The 23350-nt window shown below is 42.2% G+C and overlaps 1 protein-coding gene across 7 annotated transcripts in view; it reads left to right on the top strand.

Annotated features, from left to right (window-relative positions):
* The window catches only part of LOC124308109 (nucleolysin TIAR), a 295980-nt gene extending 274468 nt beyond the window's left edge, over window positions 1-21512 (top strand). For 6 of the 7 annotated variants that reach the window (XM_046770485.1, XM_046770479.1, XM_046770484.1 and 3 more), the window contains 5 exons: window positions 11851-12031; window positions 16164-16293; window positions 16511-16758; window positions 17287-17467; window positions 19142-21512. In XM_046770485.1, the coding sequence (XP_046626441.1) occupies window positions 11851-12031; window positions 16164-16293; window positions 16511-16758; window positions 17287-17467; window positions 19142-19183 (782 nt within the window). In that variant the 3' untranslated portion in view covers window positions 19184-21512. Of the gene's footprint in view, window positions 1-11850; window positions 12032-16163; window positions 16294-16510; window positions 16759-17286; window positions 17468-19119 lie in introns of all 7 variants that reach the window. The other variant, XM_046770480.1, reaches the window with a different exon arrangement.
* Window positions 21513-23350: the final 1838 nt, after the last annotated feature.

Below are 23350 nucleotides of genomic sequence, written 5' to 3'. Positions count from 1 at the left end.
AGTATGAATAACCTTGCCACGGTCTGTTTGACTGTTATAGAAAACGGCTTGTGTGCATTGATGTATCAAATCAGGCCTGCGTACGTGGAAATACGAACACAACACAGAGTTGCGGAGGGGACATCGAAGGCAACCCCTTTATTGAGGGCGCCAATCTATTAGGAAAGTGGAAGGGTGAATATATGCCCCAATTTATGCCGAGACCACAAATCTTTGCTGCAGGTAGTGCGGAGAGTTGGAGAGAGAGAGAGAAAGTCCTTCGCCCCGATAATACAGGGTGTACTTCGCTGTACGTATAGAGATTCACGCTGAGGGTTTCACCGAGTGAAATTTTTCCTCGGTATTTTTCCTCTTTTCCCAGTCGTCATAGCGCCGGGAACCGGGAACCGGGAACTCGAGCCACGCGTGAAAGAATTTCGGACTGGGAATGAAGCGGCCGTTATCCAGGTTCGCGCGAGGGGTGGAAAAGATTTATGCGACACAGGCACAGCCCGACACCCCAAGAGATATTTTAGAATCCATCTTTTTACGTGCCACCTAAGTCACGCCCGGGATGTTTGATGAAAGGCACCTATTTTGTCAAATCATTCTCCAACTGACAATATGTCAAACGTTTTCTTCCTTCTTTTATCCCTTCTTATCCTACGCCTCTTCGTCGCGTAAGCATTTTCGATATTACCGGCAACGTTTTAACCAAATTGCTGACGAATTGGTCGTCGCACGTTTCACCTGCTTCGCGTCGACTCTCCATCTTTCTCTCTCTCTCTCTCTCTCTCTCTCTCTCTCTCTCTCTCTCACTTTCTTAGCATCATACATATTCTCATTTTTCATCAAATTACACCCACGTGCGGAAATCGTTTTCAACGTCAACTCTCGCGAAAGAGACTATCTATATAGAGCTCGCGAAGAAACTCTGTCGAGATTCCTCCTGCACAATGGCTAATTATCTTACGAAATTGAAACGATGATTTGATTTACGTTTGACGATCCATCTTTGTCACGACTGAATGTATTTCAATAATCTATTTCTTTGAGAATAACCCATGGTGCACAGTCTTGTTGCTGGTGATTTCTAGTTTTCGAATCATGTGTCCCTCCAGTTTTATCCTGACGATTCGACTTCAACGTTTAGAACTTAAAACTTTACCAATTCAAACAGGTTTTACAAACCGAGTATTTGCGGTTAGCATGCCACCTCTTAAATTGTCTCGACAAAGCCACCGGATAGTAGTTTTCGCTAATAGGTTGAACACGATATCGGCAACAAAGACAGGTTATCGATAAAAAAAAAAAAAAAATTAGTCAAAATCAAATAAATTTAGAGACCCTGCCATCAACAGAGGCTAAAGAGTGGGAACAAGGAGACAAAACAACTGTCACTATAGAATGTTTAGCCGCTAAAGTCTGAAGAGCATTGATTGTACAGAGAACTGATTCGAAACAATTTTGAAATTCACGAATCGTAGGGTCAGAGAGCACCTGCCTACGGGCTAGGTGTGGTTGCGGCGAGACCCGGACTGTGAAATGTCAACGAGAATGAAAGCCCCGAGTTGAAATCTACTTAATCGTTTATTTGCATCGCTACCCTTTCAAGCGAACGTTTGTTCACGGTAAATAAAACTTTTCCTTCGCCACTTTTCACTCGAGAATAGCTTTACGCTTTATACCCATAATATACGTGTACCTGCAAATAAATTCATCGGCTGGTTTAAAAGGCACGAAGGTATTCAACTCACCTCCGTTTTCAACTCACTTAAATAACAATTTTCAGAACTAATTACCCACGTGGTTGCGATACCTGCTTCACTCCCATTAATAATGAAGAACGTGGAAAACCTTCAACGACACAAATGTCAGAGTTACGCCAAAACTGAGTTCTACTTTTCAGATTGAATAAAATACCTCGCCTCAATTTCGGTACCGAAAATTCGTCGAGCTTGTTACGAATTGGGCCCAAGGCTACATGCGTGCTACGCGGGGGTTGAATCGGGTGAACTTGGCGGTGTGACGGGGGTGGCATTAAAACATTGTTTATTTCCATTGTCTCCGTTATTGCCGTAGGGGATAGAAACTCACGGAAGTTTGGTAAGTAAGGGTTACGAGACGGGCGGAGGAGGGTAGGGGGGGAGAGGGAGAGGTTAGACCGCGCCGGAACGGCCGCACGTCGCGTCGCGTTCACGGTGAAACATACCTACGTATCTCAAGAAAACAGAGCGAGCTTGCGCTACGAAATAAACAGGCGCGCTCAGCAGCGGAGACATTATCAACCCTAATAAAGACGTGCCCCCATCCCCATCCCCATCCTACGAGTTTCTTGCCAGGAGAGCAAAGTAACCCCGGCCGTTAAACTTTCCGTGTAATTTTCGCGCAGGTATCGTTCCGCGACGATTTCGCGCCCCCGCATAAGGGCTGCGAATGTGTTTCGCCCCCTGGTCTCGGCCCCCCCTTTTTTGGACCCCCGTTAAGCGCTATTATTTACCGCTCCGTTTGTTCGTTTGCTCGTCTGTTTGTTTGTTTGTTCATTCGTTCGTTTGTTTGCTTGTTTGTCTGTGCGTTTACTTGTTTACTCGGCCGTTTGTTTCTACGTCTTTTCTCATCCGCGGTACCAGCTAGGCTACCACGTTTCTCCGTCAGCCGTCACCGCCTGCCGTCCATCCCTTAAACCCAACGGCCGACCGTCCGGTCCCTTGCTTCGTTTACTCACTCGTTACTCAAATCCTGCCTGTCTGTCTATCTCTCTCTGATTTTCTCTCTCTCTCTCTCTCTCTCTCTCTCTCCGTCACTTACGCCTGGACCGCGTTTTCTCATTTTCTTTTTTTTTTTCTCATGTGTCAATTTTCAATTTTCTCCCTTTACAACTTTGCTCTTTCAATTACTACATAACTCTCGGTACAATCATTTAGAATCTCTCACCGATGACAATTTTATTTCGCGCTGGGTTGCCTCTGTTGCGAAATTTGAAAGTCTGCCAAGTTTCAAACACCTGAGAATTTTACCATTCTTTAGTGTAAGTAGTTGAGTACGTAACTCGAGATTCTTCTCTATCTTTTGTCTTGTTTTAATTATGTTATCGGTCAATATTCTATAATATCTTGCATGAATGTGTGTTGCACAGTTTTAAACGATTCATTACACAACTTATAGTATCTCTTAAACGCACACACACTCATGTATATTGTGTACAAAAATCGGAACGAATCAAAAGAAGGGGCTTTTTTTTTCAAAATTCAACTAAAAAATATTTTTCCAAATTACGAAAAACGAATGCTGTTCAAGTTTGAGCTCTTGACATTAATATTTAGAGACGTATCATCGCGATTTTCTATTTCCCATTTGATCAACATGGGAAAGTTTCTTTTACAACTTTGGAATTTTACAACTCGTCAATGCGTTAGTGTAGTAATAAAATCATAACGTATGTTTGTAGGGAATTGAACGATCTGCGAAAATGGTCTCGTATCATTTTACAATAAATCTAATCATTCAAAAGTTATTTAAGGTCCAACGTCAACGAAGTATCTCGATACATTTTCGTGGACAATGACGCTACTTCGATTCTGCGTGCCAAGAAATAATTCCTCAGCCTTACTCAAATTCGCCGGAACACTAACTTTAGCCAGAACCTCGCGATGTACCGTAGCAGCGTTTCTCTTTACGAGTTTCGAGTACCCAAGTGTTTGAGAATAAATGTCGAGAATACGTATGTCGGAACAAAAATAACTATAATAAATTAAGTCAAACGAATCGTCTTCCTTTTCTTGACGTTTTTTGACCTCTTCGCTATTTATTTAATTCAAATTTTTCAAATTTCACATCTCAGGGTATTTTCAACGCTTCCAAAGGTTCGAATCGACTTTCAGATCTCGAATCATGTGTGTTAAAGAAAAATTCTTCACAACTTCCGCATGTATCCATGAAAGAAAAAATCTCACTGATAATTCCCAGACCATTTAATTCAAACTATAATCGCTTATCTTGATCAGAGATTGAAAGGAGAGTGCAAAGAGACAGGAAGTAATAAAAATATTTATCGAAGAAGAGTAAAAGTTTCAGCGGCATAAATTGCGGTGAAATTTCTTACGATAGGAATTCACCCCGTGTATAGCCAGTGAGTGGTAAGGAATTTAAGGCTTTGTGGAATAGATCTTATCGTTAGTATATCGGGACGATAAAATTGCTCCGTTGACATTGTATTATACCTGTATACGATACCGCAGCCCGCAGCTGACACAACAGGGTCGTCGTTTCGTTGAATTGTTCGAACCGCTTCTTTCCGGGGACGTGAAGCAATACAGGCTGCGTCTGTGTAACGCACACGTAGAGACGTGCATACAAATATATATAACTTATATATCGATCCTACGTGGGTCGCGTTATCGGTGATATTTTTCTTCATTGAAGATTCACCGCGAGTTTGAAGATAAAAAGAAACGACCGTGATACGGTTACATTATACGCGGTGTTGGACGTGCGGAAAGACCCGCGGTAATGAGGCGATATTCAATTTACGAAATATCCGCAACGTTCTCGGCATGGAGTTGAAATTAACGTATCAGTGTGCGGAAAATGTGGAATTGCGCGATTTTACCCGCTGACCTCGGAATCCGAAATATACGTTGATCGCTTTGGCGAGGCTGCGATGGTTTTTCATTCGATGACATTTTTGGACGAAATAGAGTATGCGAGATATCGAATGCGAGGGATTGTAAGAGAGAAAATTTACAGTATAAAGTACTCAGGAAAAAACAGGAGGAGAAATTGAAAGTTGATCGATTCGAGTATGAAAAACGAAGAAATCGAATGATGTGAAAATAAATAAAACTTTATCGACACTTCGTTTTAATCAGGATATTTTGCAGGAGGGTGTTTGCAGGAGTTAAGGAGATAACTATGAAAGAGAGGGTGGGATTTAGCAAGTGTGTAAGTGTACCAAAAACAAAAACAAACAAAATTAATCAAAAATTCAAAACGCTATCTTGAAACTCTCATTTGTCCTTATTATTATTATTATTATTATTAATATTATTATTATCATTATTATCATTATTATTATTATTATTGTTATTATTACTATTAAAATCATCATCATCATCATCATCATCGTCGTTGCTATTATATTAGATGAAGATCTACTTATACTCACTAACTCACTTATTTACTCACTTATTATATACTTACCTAATTATTTTTATACTCTCTTAATTGTTTAACTTGAATATCCTTCTATTTATACTCTTACATTGTACTATATTATCTCTAAATTTTATTATTATTATTATTATTATTATTATTATTATCATTACCATTACTATTATTATATCATTTTTACATACTGTATGTATTACTTATTTTGGTCTCGATATTTATATTATTCATTGTTATTAGTTATACTATACCTATTAGTTATTTACCATACGAAGTTGAATCAATTTCCATTCACTTTGATAGATGCACACATATTTATTTACATTATCGATGAATTTCTGGCGAGACATATTCAACACGTTACATCTCTACCTTACTTACAAACGACAGTGAATTTGTTTCAAGTCAACGCCACATCTATTTTTTAATCAACCGACGGGTTACATCGTTAATACTTTTCTTACGTTTGTTTTTTGTCACTTCTGTAATCGTCCCTCGGTCTTCTGTTATTTTTATTTTTCTCCGAACTCTTTTTTCCACTCAATCGGATACACTTTATTCAAATCCGGAACATTTACCTATTCGCATCTTACTCTGTAACTTATGACGGGTGCTGAATTATATACTAGGTATATCGGATACGTATACGCAGACGTTGTATGTTTTTTAGACTTATATTTTTTCGATATATTATTATCATCATCGTTATATTGACGAGCCAGAGTCGGTTGATTTGTCATGTTTCATACAGGAAATTGATAGTCCTCTGAGTGGTAATTTATTCTTTTCAAAATACGTATTGTATCAATTGGCTTCGTATAACCGCATGCTTCATAATTAATACTATACTACCTTGTACGTATAACACTTATGTTATAATTTTTTCTTCATCTTACTCGTTCACTTTTTATGAATGTAACGGCATCGGTCACATACAATATCTTGCGCGCATGTTCCTGATACGAGAATTAAATTGGTGAAATCCAAGGGTTACAGAATAAGGAAGGTAACGGGTAAGGAATATTTTCATTCCGAATTTTTTCTTCTACGTTCTTCATAAAAAGACTCGCAAAAAGGTCGCCCCGTTTGTTACAACGTGCAATAATATTCAGGAAGAGAAATGTAGAAAGCAAAAAGAGGAAATAGTTTACGAAAACTACCGTGAGAAACAATTTGATCGTCGTTTACAAAAATCAATTATTTTCCACACAATCTCTTCTTTCAAAATATGAATAAAAAGCAGATTCGGCAGCGCGAAGCAAGGTGGAAAAGGATAACCGCTACCTGTCGCAATAGGGCCGTTTTAGAATTACTCGATCGACTAGCGAACCGAGGCTGCGGTCGACCGGAAGCCGGGTGTGATCAAAGTGTTGAACAAATGGGCGAACGACGTGTGAGTCGGGGTGCAGCGAGCGGGTGATTTCCAATTAATATCAATCAGAAGGTGTGGCGGTTCGATTGGGCGCGACGCCGCGAAAATCGTTCCGCTTGAACAACGTCAACGTGCCGGAGTCGAGGGATGCGGTGCGTTGCATGTACCTACATACCTGTGGCTTACCTACAACGCCAGCCCCGGAAGCTGTCGGAGATGCATTTTATTCCTACAAAGTTCCTCTTTTCCTCCTTAATTATAGGACAGCGTATGAAACTCGCGGTTAATTGACAATATTAGATTGATTATCTGTGCACGTAATTTTTTGAAGAATAAAATAAGCCAATTTCAAATCACATCAAAGGATACGATCTTTCGTTCACTTGTCAAAGTACTCACAGCGACGGTATTTTATTTACACGTGTTATTCCACCTTTTTACAAGCTCAAACGTGTAACGCGAGTAATGTGACGTCTGCTTCGATGTTTTTTTTTTGCTTCTTACCTCCGCGTCAAAATTTCGCCAATTTTTCATACGCACGCGTAAGCGGGTGTGCGTGGATATCTGTATGCGTACGTAGGTACGAATATGACTAATTTTCAGCCCACTTTTTCATGCTCGCATCGACACTTGGACGTCAATCTTCAGATGTCAGGTAATGGTGCAATCTGACGTAAGCATACATACAGACGCACACGCGTATATCTGTGTATAATATCGTGAAATATTGTGAAAGGAGATGTATATTTTACGCGCGTTGCATATGAAACGTCGGTTCATATAGATTTTTTGCTTGTTACGCTTTCTTTCGGTTATTCATTTTATCTTTAATAAAAATCAACCCTGTATTTCTTTTTCTTTCGTATTCCGTTCCGTTGATCGAGTAAAAATCTCGTTAAAAATCGAATCTCTTGCAACGAAAGTTGCATCGGTTCTTCCATTGTTATACACATTTTTCTTCTTCCTTATCGAGAAATTGCTCTGTCAACCCGATCAACTTCGACAACGCAGTTAAACGGCGCTCACGTGATATTGCGTTAAAATTGAGACGCTAAAATCGTAAAACGAATTTTCACGAGTTGAAAAAAAATTTTCTTTATCTCATTTTCACGCGGCAACGGAGTGTAGAACAACAAATTTCGTTCCCCCTCCCCGGCCGTAAGTTGCCTAAATCACCGGGTCGTTATTGAGAAATCCTCTTTCCTGAAACCCCGCCGCGAAAAAAAACGTGACAAAATATTTGAATGGCCCCTAATCTCGCGTTATAGTGCCTCCTCCGGCTATACATTCCTGTACGGAAATTTGTATTTCAACAGAATCGATATCGGAGCACAAGAAGCGTGTATAATACCTGCCTAGATATCAGAATTTGTGATCCGTTACTTTATTGCTCGCTGTGGCTGCTACAGAGTGCTCGGGTTTCGGCGCGTGCACGCGTTTCCGGTTCGGGTTTCACGCCCCATACGAATCCCCATAAAAGTAAGCGCGCGTGCCTCCGCATCATCGCCCCCGTCATTTCACCCCGCCCCACTCGCTATCTCTACGCTCTCTTTCCGCTCATATCCGTGCATTTGCGGCCGCGCGACAAGTTCCCGATAAGTTACGAGCACCGCCCCTGCCGCCCCCGACACACGACCCTCGCCTACCAGAACTCAAATAATTCACCTTGCCCGACGGACGGACTTCGTCATCAAATACACGCCCTGCCTTTCATCCCCCCGCGGGTTCGAAAAATCGAAACTAGGTGTAGCGGATGACCGAAAGCGAAAAATAAGAGGTGGAAGTAGCGATACGAGGGGGGTTCTGGGTCAAGATTCTTACTGCCGACCCTTGACGACGTCTCATTCGGACTCGAACCCTTCTCCTCGATGACGTTACAGTAATCGACTCCTGCTGTACCTACACGAAGGTCACAATCGGGCTGCCTTACCAACAATGTCATCTACCGAAATTCGAACCACACCGTCTTGTCGACAACTTTATCGACCGGTGGTCAAAATCACGCTGCTTTACCAACAATCTCACTGTCTTACCTCCTACCAACGGTCAAGGTATAACGGAGAAAGGCTTGAGTCTGGGCAAGATGCCGGTAAGTGTCGATAGTAGGAATCTGGACCCAAAATCCCTCTTGTATTCCTACTGGCGGACACCCCCTGAAAGTTATAGACTCGCGGCAGCTGACTGCGGGGATGGGGGATAGGGGTGGGGGTGGGTAATCTACGTCGGTGCATCGCCGCGTGTCGCGTCACCCCGCGCGGACGGGATGTCCGTGTAATCAGCTGCCTAATGGGGTGGATGTGGATATAGGCCGGCCACACGCGCCCTCGCCCAGGAAACTCTTGTCGGCGGGCTCGAGCGGAGAGCTTCATCTTCCCGTGACATGGAGCGACGACCGACATACCTGAAACCGAGATAACAAACGACCCGCTCGGCTCTACGGACATCCAGCTCGTTGCAGCGTTAAACGAGCACCCGTGTACCGAGCTAGCTGATCCCCGGGGTGGGGGGGGGGGATTTTAGGGGCTTTAACACGCCTGTTTCCTCAAATTTTCACTCGATGATTATTCTCCCTGATGAACAGAAAAAAAAAATTTTCTTCTTTCAAAATGAGGAATTCGACATAGTGCTGGTGAAGATAGTTAAAATATTCTTGCAATCCTATCTGATTTAATTTAAACTTGGACTAAATATATTTGCCAAGTCTGTCGATGTGACAAATCGCCGGAGTTCAAAAATTGATCGGAAAGTCATTGCGAACGTTAGCCAAAGAATGATTAAAATGTGGTTTCGAAAAAATTCCAAGATAAAAAACCGATCCGCTGACCTTAAAACGGCGAGTCGGGGTGAAGATTGGCGAGATTGAAAAAGTATCGCCATCTCGAATGAAGGAGAAAAAAATTGCGCGACGAAAAGTCGACAGGTATTCGAATGGCGTAAAAACCGGTTGATGCAGGTATAACAATCGTCAAGTTTTTCACTCAGAATCGTGTACCATCATCTTTTCTCGGCGCAGATACGAGTATAGAGGTTAAATATGCAGCGGGTGCAGTCTACGTCTGGAACACGGAGAGAGGCGCGTGTACTTCCGCCCTTACGTCAGAGTACCTTATAGCCGGCGTTGCTGCACGGTTGAATATAGAAGCAGGGATATGCATAGATTCTCGTGTGCAGATTCACTACGTTATACTTGATGGCATACGCGGGTTCTAGGCGTATATAACACCGCGTTATAGTGTGTTGTAAGCGCTCCAGTGGATGTAGCCAGGGTTATATGGGAGACCTTTGAAACCGACGAGGGTGGTTTTACCCTCATCATGAATTCTCTCTGCGCCGAGTTTTGTTCAGCGTTCTTTTTTTTCGCTATTTCTCTCCCTCCTTGCCACCCTTCGCTTACATCTCGTTCCCTTTTTTTTTCACTTTTTCCCTTTCTGCTTTTCTTTTTCCTCCGTTCTCTTTCTCTACCTCCCGTCCCTGCACTCTCTTCATCGCACAGGTGATACGTATACATTATATATATATACGTGTACACGTCTCTTCCGTTCACACAGAGTGATGTGGATTTAGTAGAGTCTGTGTATAACCACTCAGCGTTCTTCAGCCGCGTGCGTAGATGGAAATAGAGGAATTAGTAACTACCCAGCTAGACACCCGGCATAATATTGACTGGGATCTCGCTCGTTAATTATACGTATACAACAAGTACAGCTATTTGGATAATACAATATACGTAAGGATGATGCCGAGAATTTCTAGTGAGTACGATTTACTCTCCTAGTTTACGAAAACGATTATTTCTTTTCATTATCGTTTCGTTTCTTTCGTATTTTACTCAATCATTTTTTGTTTGTTTTTTTCAGATTTTATTTTCTCTCTTTTCAAGCATATTCCTCGATCATTTTCTTACCTAAATATATGTATCATTATTGTGTCTACCCACTAACATATTTTATTCTGTATGTATTGTCACATAGTGTGTATAGTATGTACATGTAATTAGGCATTGAGCCCATACTGTGTGTATAACTGTATGGAAATTTGTGTATACTGTGAACGTTTCGTCCAAGTATATTTATATAGTATCGTATTTTATACATCGTTGATTGACTTTTCATTACTATCGTTTTCTTCTTTCTCTCTCTGTCTCTCTCTCTGTCTCTCTGTGTATGTACATAGGTATACATAATACATATCGTACGTCTTTCTGCAATTACGTAGTATTTTGATTTCGTTTTCAATTCGAATTTTCTGTCTCCTTCGTCTTTTCCACCTCTGTGTGATATGCTCTTGAAAATAATTGGTACATAAAATTTATTTTTTTCTCCACAATTATAAAATTTAAATAACACTTTTTCGTCCAATATTCTATATAGTATCGAATAATAATTATCATAGTTGCAATTTATAATATTAACACGCTTCTGAGCACTATATATAACCGCATAACGTATACCGTATACATTATATCGGGCCAGCGATGAATTCAGGGGTGTAGACGTGACCCAGAGTCAGTCCTACCTCGGTACGATATACATCTACGATGCGTATAAAGAACTGGAATAACGTAATAGAAATGATAAGAAATTTTGACACAAATACTTAACATATATTATTAATACGCACGAAGATCGCAGGTAGGTGACTCGGCTAATCTTTACGTGCGCATCGCACGCACGGTATCATCCACCCGCGCAATTTCGGGCTAAATAATAACTTGAGAATTTCCAAGATAGAGTATAACATCGAGTACACGTAGATGTATCCACGTAATGCACGTATACCTGCGGTGGTTACGTACACTGTACAAGACGGTGGTCGGGGTCGTCTTCGCTCTTGAATTTATCGCATTTCGCGCGCGCGCGCGTGTGTTTGTGTTTGTACGCGTGTAGTCGGGTATGTACACCCGGGCATGCGTGTGCCGGGAATCCCCGGCACTTTGTCTTATATACTTACGGGCCGGCGTACATACCCATAATACACGCTTTGCCTATAACCGAACCAAACGAAACCAGCCTCCCTCGCAAGCGTCACGCAACGCCGATGCCCGACGCGACGCCGCTTCACTCGAGGAGAAAACAAAGGGAGGGAAAGGGATTCACCGGCGATGTCTTCGTTTAACGAAACTTTCGTGCCGTAAGATGCGCGATTTGAAAGCAGTGATCGAGGGGGGGGGGGGGGGATAAAAAATTGACGAGAGATGAAAAGAAGGCGGATGAAGGGGGGGGGGGGCGAAAGCGTCTGGCTTTGGCGTTTGGCGAGCCGGCGAGTCATCCGAGGTTTTACCAACCGACCTACTCGGAATATCAGCTAAGAGGTAGTTGTTCCCCTGCTTACAGCAAACTCAAAGCCGCTCACTTTCGACGAAGTTTATAATCAAAGCAGCCCCACAAACTGCACCGTCTACTGCGGAGGCCTCACAAACGGTCTCACCGAAGAACTCATGCAGAAAACCTTTTCGCCCTTCGGCTCCATACAGGAGATACGCGTCTTCAAGGATAAGGGATACGCGTTTGTCAGGTGAGTGGAATAACATTGTGAATATAATAATATTTCAACATGCGTACGTTGTGTTACCTTGATTTTTCATACATTCATCCCTCGTCGTTCGGTATGTGAAAAGAATTTATCGCGTAATAACGTCGGCGATTGACGGAATGAGGAAGGGAACCGCGTAAGCGAACGGCGTAAATCTCTGTGGGGGTTGTAGATCGTAACTGATTCTGCGTACGTCTGCCCTTAATCTTTCGAGATGAATCGGCCATCGCGGTGCATTTATTGGTCGATTCCGTACTTAGTTTCGGTGTAGCTTGATACGCGATATCGTATAACTCCAGGGATACCTTCCGGCTCGGTTCCTCGAGGATTCACGTGCTGGATCACGATCTGCACGGACTATCAATTTGCACCGCGATCCCCACGACCACCAACGCAAGCCGGACACACGCGACCGCCGCCGCAAAGCGGAGGCACGAGCCTAGAAGCGATCACCACGATTTACGGTCCGTATGTGCCCATGCATGCTCTTACCGCCCCCCCCCCCCCCCCCCCCCCTCACACCGACGAGTTAACCAAAGTCCCGAAGTCTCGAGAGTCTTGGCTTCGTTCTTTCTCCTTGGCTCTACGGGAGTCGATTCGTTTGCTATTTTTACACCACGGATCGCACATTTTTTCAGGGGCTGGAAACTCTCGGAACGAAATATGTGACGGATGTGGCGGATGTCTTTGTAAGCATTCGATTCGTCGAAACGGTTATCTTCCAAAAATTCCATGCCGTATCTACCAAAAGCAGCTAATTTTTCATACCAACCGCGTGCCAAACATTATAGGTAAGATCACGTGTTTACAAAATTCAAGAACAAGAATCAATTCGTCTCAAGGGGTTCGTCGACGCGATTCTTTTTTCGCCGTGACTAACCCGTAAGACACGCGCCGCGAGCATTCGATATACGAACATATACGTATGTCTGTCACGGAATATGCTCGCCATTAGCAAATTACACAGTGACCTATTCAGAAACGTGCGGTATAATAGGTATGTGCATGGTCTAATCGCAAAGTAGACGTTTGAAATTCGAGTTTTATCGATCGGCGGGAATGTTGTTGATTGTATGGATAAATTGTCGGTGGCGTTTTGTTTTTCTTTTTTCTTCTTTTCTCACTTTCTCATTTTCAACGCGGCCGGGTAGACTGAAAGCCCTGATAACGCGGTAAAGTTGATAATTCAATTACGAGTAAGGGTTCGCTTTTATTTAATTCTACGTAACATCCCCCGCTCGCGAATCGATCGACGCGTGTGTGCACGCCGGGGTTTTTTACCGCGTGAAAGTCGCGTTTGAGCCAATTCACCGACACACGCGCGGCACGCGCGTCTGCTTCAACGTAGACGAGGGCTTACGATGATTTATTAAAATTCGAATACGGTATTTGATTACGTCGATTTCAACCTCTTCAATTCTCGCGTTGTTAGAACCGCAGCAGCTACTCGATGTTGTTCGATTTGCAATTGGGCCGGAACCTCGTACTTCTGATTAAACGCCGCGGTTCATTTCTCATCGAAAATAATATCCCGATCCCCCGCGTTATTTCACCACTCTGTGATCATTCCACCAAATATCAAGCAGGTGAAATTCCATCGTTGATTGCCACTCGGTCATTCGTGTATAACCGGTTGAAATTCCGCCATTGACTATCGAGCCTGTTTAATTAGTAACCGAGTGAAATTAAATGTCTATAATTACGTGTTAAATTTTCTACCCGCACAATATTCGGGTTCGGTTAGTGCTCCGCTTCGTAATTTCCGCATTCGATCAAATCTACAGAGCATCAATTACCCGCGCCAATTTTTCGCGAGTGAAGTAAAAATCGCAGAGGCGCGTAACCGCAGACAGCAAACGTCGTCGTTCGCTCTCCTCCCCTAGCGATGATCGTTTCGTCGATTGAACGTTGACGTTTGCAACAGATTCGAACACCCGGATCAATTTCCTCGGGAGTGATTCGCCCCGGTACAAGGAAAGGCAAGTGAGGAGGGTGAAAAAGAAAAGGTTAAAGAAGAAAAGAACTCGGGAGAGCGCCTCGGCCGAAGTAACTCCGAGCTTTTTCCGTTCTATATGAATGTCAATTTCCCTCCACTCTCGGCCCATTTCCGCGTACAAAGAAATGGCTCGCGCTCGGCTGCCCAGAATAATTACCGTTCGTCGTACAAACGTCGCTTATATGCACTGCAAATCGACGTACAATTTCCCCCTTTCGGATGCCAAGAGTTTCACCTGCGATTCGTCGGCTTTTAATTCCCCGCCTCAACCCCGATGCGGAAAAGTTGAATAAAACCGCCCCCGCGCACAGAGAACAAACAAACAACCCCCAACAAACCCTCGCAGCCCGGACACAAAAGTCCGGGTATCCGTCAGACCTGCGGCCACTTTGAAGCGGCCGGGATCCTTTTTCGCGCCCCCGGCAAGAACTCGCGCGCCTTATTTTCCGACTCTTTCAAACTTTTTCGCACATCGCCCCCGTCCGTGTCCCGTCCAGCCCGTGATTTTGAAACGAATTGAGCGATTTTTTTTTGCCTCCCTTCACCCCCCCCCCCCCCCTCCCCCTCCGGAGTTCCCGCGAATCATGCACGTATCCTTCCACCGAGCGAAACTCAGTCTTCCAGGTTCATTTGAATTTTTAATCAACGAATTAGCCAGTCACCCTCGGCTCGCCGAATGCCGGCATCCGTGGGTAGGTACACCACCGCTCAATTTGCAGACCGCGAAATTTCCCGACCCCGCGACTCGCCCTTTACTCTCGAACTTCACCCGCTATTTTTCGCGAACCGTCGTCGGGCAGCCGGCATAGTTTTAATTAGCGAACGCTAATATTCGCGTATTCAACGACTAGCCGAGTCAACGGCCGCCGGCGGCTCGATCTTACAGTCTTGATGCAACGCTCCGTTTCGGGATCGATAGTCATTCAACGTTTCGATATCGCCAGACATTTATTGCCCAGAAGTTATTACGTACAAGGGATGCGATTTTTTGGTCGAATGGAAAACGTTTTCCTTTCATTCGACGTAAGAATATAATGTAAAAAGGCACGCGCGCTGTACGAGAGAAAAGGCGACTCACGCGGAGTTACCTCGCCTTTATACGCGTGTATACACTGCAGACGTTCGGTTATATGAAAACGGCATCGGAAAATCTCATAAGAAACGATTCGAACTTTGGCGATGGAAATTGGCGGACGCCATCCTCTTCCTCTCTTTTGCCTGGGTATATCTTGACGCGGCTCCGGCTACAGAGCACGAAGGCAGGAAAAGCAGGCGGAGTGAAAAACGCCACCTCTGATCCCTTCGGATATACATATTTCGATATACGACGCCCGGCAGATAGCAATTCATAATGCCGCACGGTAGCCGGGCGACGCGTCTGTTCGTATCCCGTTTTCCCCGGGGACGGGGGTGAGCTTTTCCCTCCAGCCATTACATCCTTACCCCGTTTTTCCCCATTTGCCATTTTACGTCCCGCACAGCGGCGGGAAAAAGAGAGAGAAAGATAGAGAAAAGAAGTCGATCTCTTACGCAACGAACCCTTAACTCAACCATCTGCAGGGTTGAACCTTCCTAGCCCCCGCGATAATAGAAACATTTTATTAACTCTTAACTCTCGGAGAGCACAAGCGTGTGCAGTCCAGATTACTTTTATAATGCCCCGTTAAAAACGGGGCCCGCCTATCGGACGGCTCTTTTTTTTTACGCGCTTCCCTCACCCTCCAATCCGTCGACACGTTACGGTTTTCGGCACAACCGTCTAGCCGCTGAGTCACGTACGCATTATAGAAATCTCGGATAAGATAAGAATCGCGGGGATGATAAAAAGCCGCGGTTTCTACTTGGGCACGTACATACCTATGCATGTATATGTGTATACATATACATACATTGTATATCGCGTAAATTACACCGAACCGAGAATAATTACCCGTAACGCACTTCACCCTGCAGTGGGGTGCACGGGTATCGTAAATGGAATCGATTCTCCGCTCGTTCTCGATAATGCAAAAAATATATTACTTGGCAAATACACCGTACGACGAGGGATGTCGTGATTGATGTGAGTCTGGTAAGTTTTAGAATCGATAAATACAATTCATTCCCCGCCTCCCGCAGGTTCTCCACGAAAGAATCGGCGACGCACGCCATAGTCGCGGTCCACAACACCGACATAAACGGACAGACGGTGAAGTGCAGCTGGGGAAAGGAGAGCGGAGATCCGAACAACGCCCAGCAAACCGGACAGGTGAGAACGGAGCGGTAATTTTATTTTCCACGGGATGCCGGGGGTCGAGGTGGGGGGTGGAGGGTGGTCGTTTCGCCACTAGCCTCCTTCCTCCTCCTCTTCCACCCGCAATTATCCAGGAGTTACCGTGATTGCGAACGTTTCAACGTTTCAACGTTCCAACGTTTCAACGTCCTCTCACTTCTCTCTCTTCTCTTCTCTTCCCTTCACCCCGCAGACGCTCACCTCAGCGACCTACCCCTACTACGCGGCGGCGGCGGCAGCCGCTGCGGCCGCAGCTGGTGTCGCGGGGGTGGCGGGGGTCGGAAGTGGAATCGGCGGTGCCGGACAGCTCGGCTACTGGTATCCACCCCAGTCGTATCCGACAACCGCGACACAGATGCAGGCCGCAGGTGGATTCCTCCAGGGGATGCAGGGTTACACCTACGGACAGTTCGCGGGGTACCAACAGGCCCAATACATGGGGTGAGCGAAACACGTGATACTACCCGCTATATCTGATCACTTTTCGAGTAAGGCAAATATACCGGTGAACGAACGAACCGTCATGTCAAAATCACCGTGGGTATACATTGGAAATGTCCTTGAGAAGAGTGAACTGAATTTTCGATGGTCGCACCCCTAAAATTGGTTCGAAATGATTTAAAAAAAATTTTACGTATGTTTTTTTTTCCTCCTCCATATTTACCCACACTTAGCAAGCGTTACTTTTTCTTGTAATTTTTAGGGGTAGGTAAATATGGAAGAAAAAGAAATGCAACGTTTCGTTAAATTATTTCGAACCAATTCGAGGGGTGCGATAATCGAAATTCGATTTCACTGCCCTTAAGAACATATCTAGTACACAAACACACACACACCTATGGATTACATACTTTGACTTCGACAATTTGTTCATTCGCTGGTATTCAATTGTTATACGCCGGGATTGTCGTACTTTCGTATCCAAAGACGCCTCGTCCTTGGTTTTTACCCTTTTTCTTCCTCCCGCAGGATGGGGATGGGTGTTCATGCGGCGGGAACGGCCGCTGGTTGGGGCCAGGGACTTCCCGGAGGCCCTCAGCTTCCCCCGCACCACGCAACCACCGTGTCGGCGCCCCCCGGCGTCCAGGCGGCAGCACCACCCCCGCCCCCGCCCGCCCAGATGATGGCCTACCCCATGCAACAGTTCCAGGTCGGTTTCTACCCCGTATAAGTAATTCCCTGAATTCGACGGCTGCGAGGCACAGACTGTATATTTTTCAGTCGAATAATTTCGTACTTGGAGTTGTTATTTTTTTTTTTTTTTTGTTCACCCACCTTGACCGGGATGCCTTGAGAAAAAAATCAGTCTGGGTCTCGGAGTATCGGCTCGTCGAGTTAGGAATGTGTTTGTTTTTTATATACGTTTGATAACTGTCTTGTGATTCGCACGCTTTTGTCTATAAATTTTTCATTCACTATTTAATTATTTCCGATATTATCATACGTTTGGAAATCCGTACATTACTGAAGGAAAAAAAAACTCTGTTGATTATGGATTTGGACAAAAATTTCTCTCCGTGCACCGTGGAATTTTCAGCATGATTCTTATTGCAATGGAATTTTGTTCACCATATTATGAAATATCTGGGTTTTTGTTTTTTATAATGTAACGAGTGTCCGGATTGAATATATTTCACCTTAAAAGCCGCCATGTATTCGAAATATTTTCAACCTTTAATCGGAATCCGGTAAATACAAATATGACGACGTCCTGATCTTTTGTTTACGACAGTACCTCAGAATTTGTGAGAATAGTAAAGGATAGTAAAAGAAAAGGTCCCTGTAGTAGGGAATAAAAAAAATTTATCTCTGACATAAATTACAATTACATACGAGGTCTTCAAGATTCGTAATAAAGTGAAGCCGGACACTCGAGACCTATCCGCATGTGTATCTAATGTCCGTACTATGCAAATATACATTAACTTTAACGCGCATGTTTGTGTGTTTATATTATTGAGTAATTATGGTGGTATGGTTTCGTTGCTGGTTCAATTGTGAAAATTATTTTATTTGGGTTCGCGATTTCTGAAAAATTTGTATCCTATATTCATGCAAATTCCATACGATACGGGTAAGGGTTGTCCGGGGTTTCAGACCGATAAATTACAGTCGAGGCTGCAATAAGCAAAGTCGAATGTTTCGCGCGTGAGAATGCTCAGGTAAATAAAATACCCCTGCATCAGAGGAGCGTGACGGTTATAGAGTGTTCTCGTGACGAGTGGGGCAATTTCGATTAAGTGCCTATTGGAATCTGCGCAGGGTCGGCTCAGCTAGAGGGGGTCGCGTATTCGATACACTAACTAACCACCCGGAAAGAGTTACGCGAAGCTTGATAGAAAAAAAATTGCAGCACCGACCGATCTCCCTGTCAAATTCTATCTCGACAATTCGAATAGCCTATAAACTTTATCGAGCAAGCATCGGGCTTTGAAACGTTCCATCAGGCTTTGGCGCTTTGCGCGTATTTAGAATATTGCACGAAATACGCAAAATTTTTTATACCTCACTTGTAATATACATTAGTTATATACGTATCTCGTTCGTTGTGTCATGTGCCGATTTGCATCAGTATTATACGGTTTGTTCTTTGCTCGTGTTTGTCAATTCCAAATGGCAAACTTCTCGAATCCCCGTTTTGTTTCTTTGATGGTAAATGGGGAATGGTATCGGAGTAGCGAGCTTTGGTAAATGATAGTTGCACATACGTGGGCACGCGTGTAAATTAGATGAATACTAAATGATTTAAATTCGAGATCGGACACCATACTTAATCAGCGTTTGTGTGTTCAAATGGTAAAGTGTGTTCTTGGTTGCGGTCCAGCTAGCGGATGAGGACTGGCTGGCGCCTAGTCTTCTAGTGTGATGGTAAACACGCACTCGCCAGCGACACCACTGCTACGTCACTTCCGGTTTGAGCCCCTCCCCCTCCCCAGCAATAGGTACGCCCAACAACGACGACGCCGAAGAAGAAGAAGAAGAAGAAGAAGAAGAAGGAAAAGAATGAGAAGGAGAAGGAGAAGAAAAAGAAGAAGGAAAATGACGAGCCGGCGAAGGAGACCGACGCCGATCACACCGAGGAACCATCCCTCCGCCAAGGCCCGTCTCTTCGCGACTTCCGTTGACGCTGAACCGAGAACGGCTTCCGGATGCGGGTCGAACGGAGCCGCGTTCCATTGCTGCCAGGCTGGCTGGCTGGCTACTGACACACCAAACTATGCCAACGGACAAACCCGTGACTCTTTTAAAACGGAGCAAAGACGCAGCGTTGTTTCTGATGACATTATTGCACACTCTGCTTTCGCTCTTGTTATTATTATCACTATTATTGTGATCATTATTATTATTATCACTATCACTATCACTATCATCATCATCATCATCATCATCATCATTATTATTATTATTATTATTATTATTATTACTATTATCGTTCTCATTCGACTATCATCGTCGTCATGCTGTGTCGTATTGTACCACTATTATCATTATCATTATTATTATTATTATTGTTATTGTTATTGTTATTATTATTACCATTGTCATATTACGTGCGCCAGTTTATCGGTAACTGCAGACAATGAGTGCATGATTTGACGCGGCGTAGGGGTGCGGTGCTGCCGTTTTATTCAACGAGATACGCATCTTGCCAGTTTCGTATAATGTAGAATCTGAACTTGTGGTAATAACCACGTTGTAGCGCAATTTCAAGAGACCGGCGTGTTGAATGACCACTTGCCTGTAGTTTTTTAGGAGAAAAGAGAAAATTGAAGGGAAGGAAAGCGTTTTATCTTTGGTAAAAAAAGAAAAACGTTGAATACCATGATTCGTCATATTCTCTTTTACCGTTCAAGTTGAATCTGACGTGTTGAAGTAGTTTCTTCTTTATCCAGGCACGTAATTGTAATTTGTTTCGCAAAATTCAAGACGGAATTTATAAACTCAAATATAGGAAATAAAATAAAATTATTGCAAAGGAAACAAAAACTTGGAACGAGTCGCTGAATCTTAACCCAGCGAATGAGTCTTTGAATACGGGGTCGATACGAACTGCAGCAATTCTCTCCCCGCGAAACGTTTGCGACGAAAAATGCTAATTTTTTTCAACTCACGGCTCTCGTGCAAAATCGCCGTCTCTTTTTTTTTCTAATTATTGTAACGATTAATCGACCGTTACGTGTCAATACGTGCCTCGAACTTGAATGTGAACTAAAATCGTAGCTCCGATCGCTGGTCAACACCCGAAATTGCGAATTGAAAACTGAACGTCGCGCAGGCATCGCACCCCTAAATCGCCTGTGTGCAATAGTTAAAATACACGCGTAAAATATGTATAAATTATATAATAGAAAGAATTACGTGTATTGAAAGCCGATATAGTTAGGTGGTTATAGTTAGTTGGTTAACTGGTTAGTCAGTTGGTTGGCCGGTTGGTTAGATGGTTTGTTAGGTAGTTAGTTGGGTAGTTAGTTACTTACCTTAGCTATAGACGGGTAGTTAGTTAGTTAGTTAGTTAGTTAGTTATGTATCATATAAATATACAACCATCAGTGCGCAGAGAAATTCAAAGGCGAGGAAAGTGCAATTAAAAATGGAAATATATTTCCTGCATAGTGCAGTATACTGAGAATTTGAATTATGCCTACATCTCGCCGAGTCGTCACCAGAAACTATTGTAGTATTAGGTTCTACGCTCGTTGACTCTTTTTTTGCTTCAACATTTGTATTTTTACCGAACCTAATGGAAATTCAAATACGCAGTGACATTTTTTTTTTTTTTTTTTTTTTTGCTTACAAAACACATTTAAACTTTTATTCGCCAATCGTGGTGAATCGGTGCAAAGAAAACAAGTGAAATACATCAGTCAATCAATCGATCAATCTATTGCACCGATTATTTTTACAATGATTCAAACGTTTTTAGCTGGATGTATGAATAAAGGACAAATGATCAACATTAACGCAATCTGGCGTCACGACGTAGCGTGAAGTTGTTTTTTTCCTTTTTTTTTCTCTTCCTTTTATGGCGTCGAAAACGACAACGACGTATCTCGAAAAATAGTCGCGTTTGAATTTCCCCGCTCTCCTTCTCTCTCGCGATCACCATTACGGAGAGGTGAAGAAGGGAAAGAAAAAAAATAAGAAAAAAAGACCCAAAAAATTACCCAAAATAAAAGTAAAAAAGGAAAAAAAAAATTCAAAAAAAAAAAAAAAAAAAAAAAAGAACGTTGAATCACGAGGAATTCAATATTGCACAGTGTCGTCCATGCGCGACTATATATATATATATATAAATATATATATATGATTATGATGAAAGAAAGAAGAGACAATTCTATATACAATACATATACGTATAGGTACATATTATATATATGCACACCGCACGAATTAGATTAGGAAAAATAAAGTAAGAGGGGAAAAAACATTTAAGGAAAAGAAAAAAAATATTATATGCATAAATATGAGTATAAATATAAATAATAAGTTATGAATAATGATCGCAAATTATACATATATTATACTATATACATATATGTCCGCTGAGCGGAAGTATAATATTGTGGAAACGAAACGCGGTATACTAGGAGGGCTATCAATATAATATATCTACGATCTACACACAATATACATACATATGCACTACAATACATTTGGAAATAGGTGAAATTGATTTGTGTAGTAAGGATCGCGATTTAGGCGGCGAATCGCCGCGGATCATGTATATTTGAAACGATACGAAATATAAAAATATTCATCCAAAGAACACAAACGAATCCAGAAATAAGTTCGAAAATCAAAACTAAATACGACGGGTAGTTATGCTGAAGTAGGTGAAATGAAAGGAGCCCAGCTTTGTATTATTTTCATGCTTGTAATAAGTTTCTTTAATTCTGTATAAGCTCAACACCACCCGTTCCCACGTGTTATACCTACAACCTAGAGAGACGATTAGATACATACCTACACACAGTATCAAAACGCAACGATCAAAGGGCCGAAGCGAACCGCGATATGCGAGACGAGCGATTATTGGTGGGAGCGAAATAATACGGAAGAATTCGTTGGCCTGAAAATGGGAAATACAATTCTTTTAATGGAATTGAATTTTTTTATTACAAGGGAAAATCATAATAATAAGAATAACAACAGCAACAACAACAACAACAACAACAAAAACAGGAATAATAATAATAATAATAATAATAATAATAATAATGATGATGATGATGATGATGATGATAATGATAATGATAAAGATAAAGATAAAGATAAAGATAAAGATAAAGATAAAGATAAAGATAAAGATAAAGATAATGATAACGATAATATTAGTAATAGTGATGATAAAAAAATAACCCAACAATAAAAATAGACAATTCAACGAAAAGTTGACTCTGTATATATAGGTATATACACATAATGCATTTAACGAATGAATAAATTACCGCTTCTAACGCATATATTCGTGTGAAATATATCGTTTTTGGATAATTTTTGAATCGCGCGTCTCGCTTTTACCCGCGGGGAATGTTACCAGTCCACGTATTACACATATTATAAAGTAGCTAGCAATATTCATATAAGGCAACAAGTGTAACAGGTGACAATGACGTGTTCGACTACGACAAAAAGTTATGCGATATGAAAAAAAAAAAAAAAAGAAATTTAAAAAATGGAAAAAAAATTAATAATAATAATAATAATAATAATAATAATAATAATAATTTTTCATTATGTTTAAATTCAGTTCACTTGGAGTCGCCGTCACGTGGTATTATAATAGCATATTACTATATAGTGTTAGTTATGTAGCGTTTGAATTATTATTTCGTTCTAGATGTTAATCATTATTTCTACTTGCATCAAAAATTATGTATTTTGTTTATGTAAGGCCCTTAGGGAGTTTCGGCTTCAGGGCCTAAAAATTTCAATAATAATAATAACAATAATAATAATAACGATAACAATAATGATAATATTAATAATAATAGTAATAATAATAGTAATAGTAGTAGTAGTAGTAGTAGCA

The sequence above is a fragment of the Neodiprion virginianus genome, chromosome 6 (genome assembly GCF_021901495.1).
Source record: "Neodiprion virginianus isolate iyNeoVirg1 chromosome 6, iyNeoVirg1.1, whole genome shotgun sequence".
NCBI lineage: Eukaryota > Metazoa > Arthropoda > Insecta > Hymenoptera > Diprionidae > Neodiprion > Neodiprion virginianus.
Note: the sequence above shows the minus strand (reverse complement) of the source record. Positions and strands in the feature narration are given on the sequence as shown.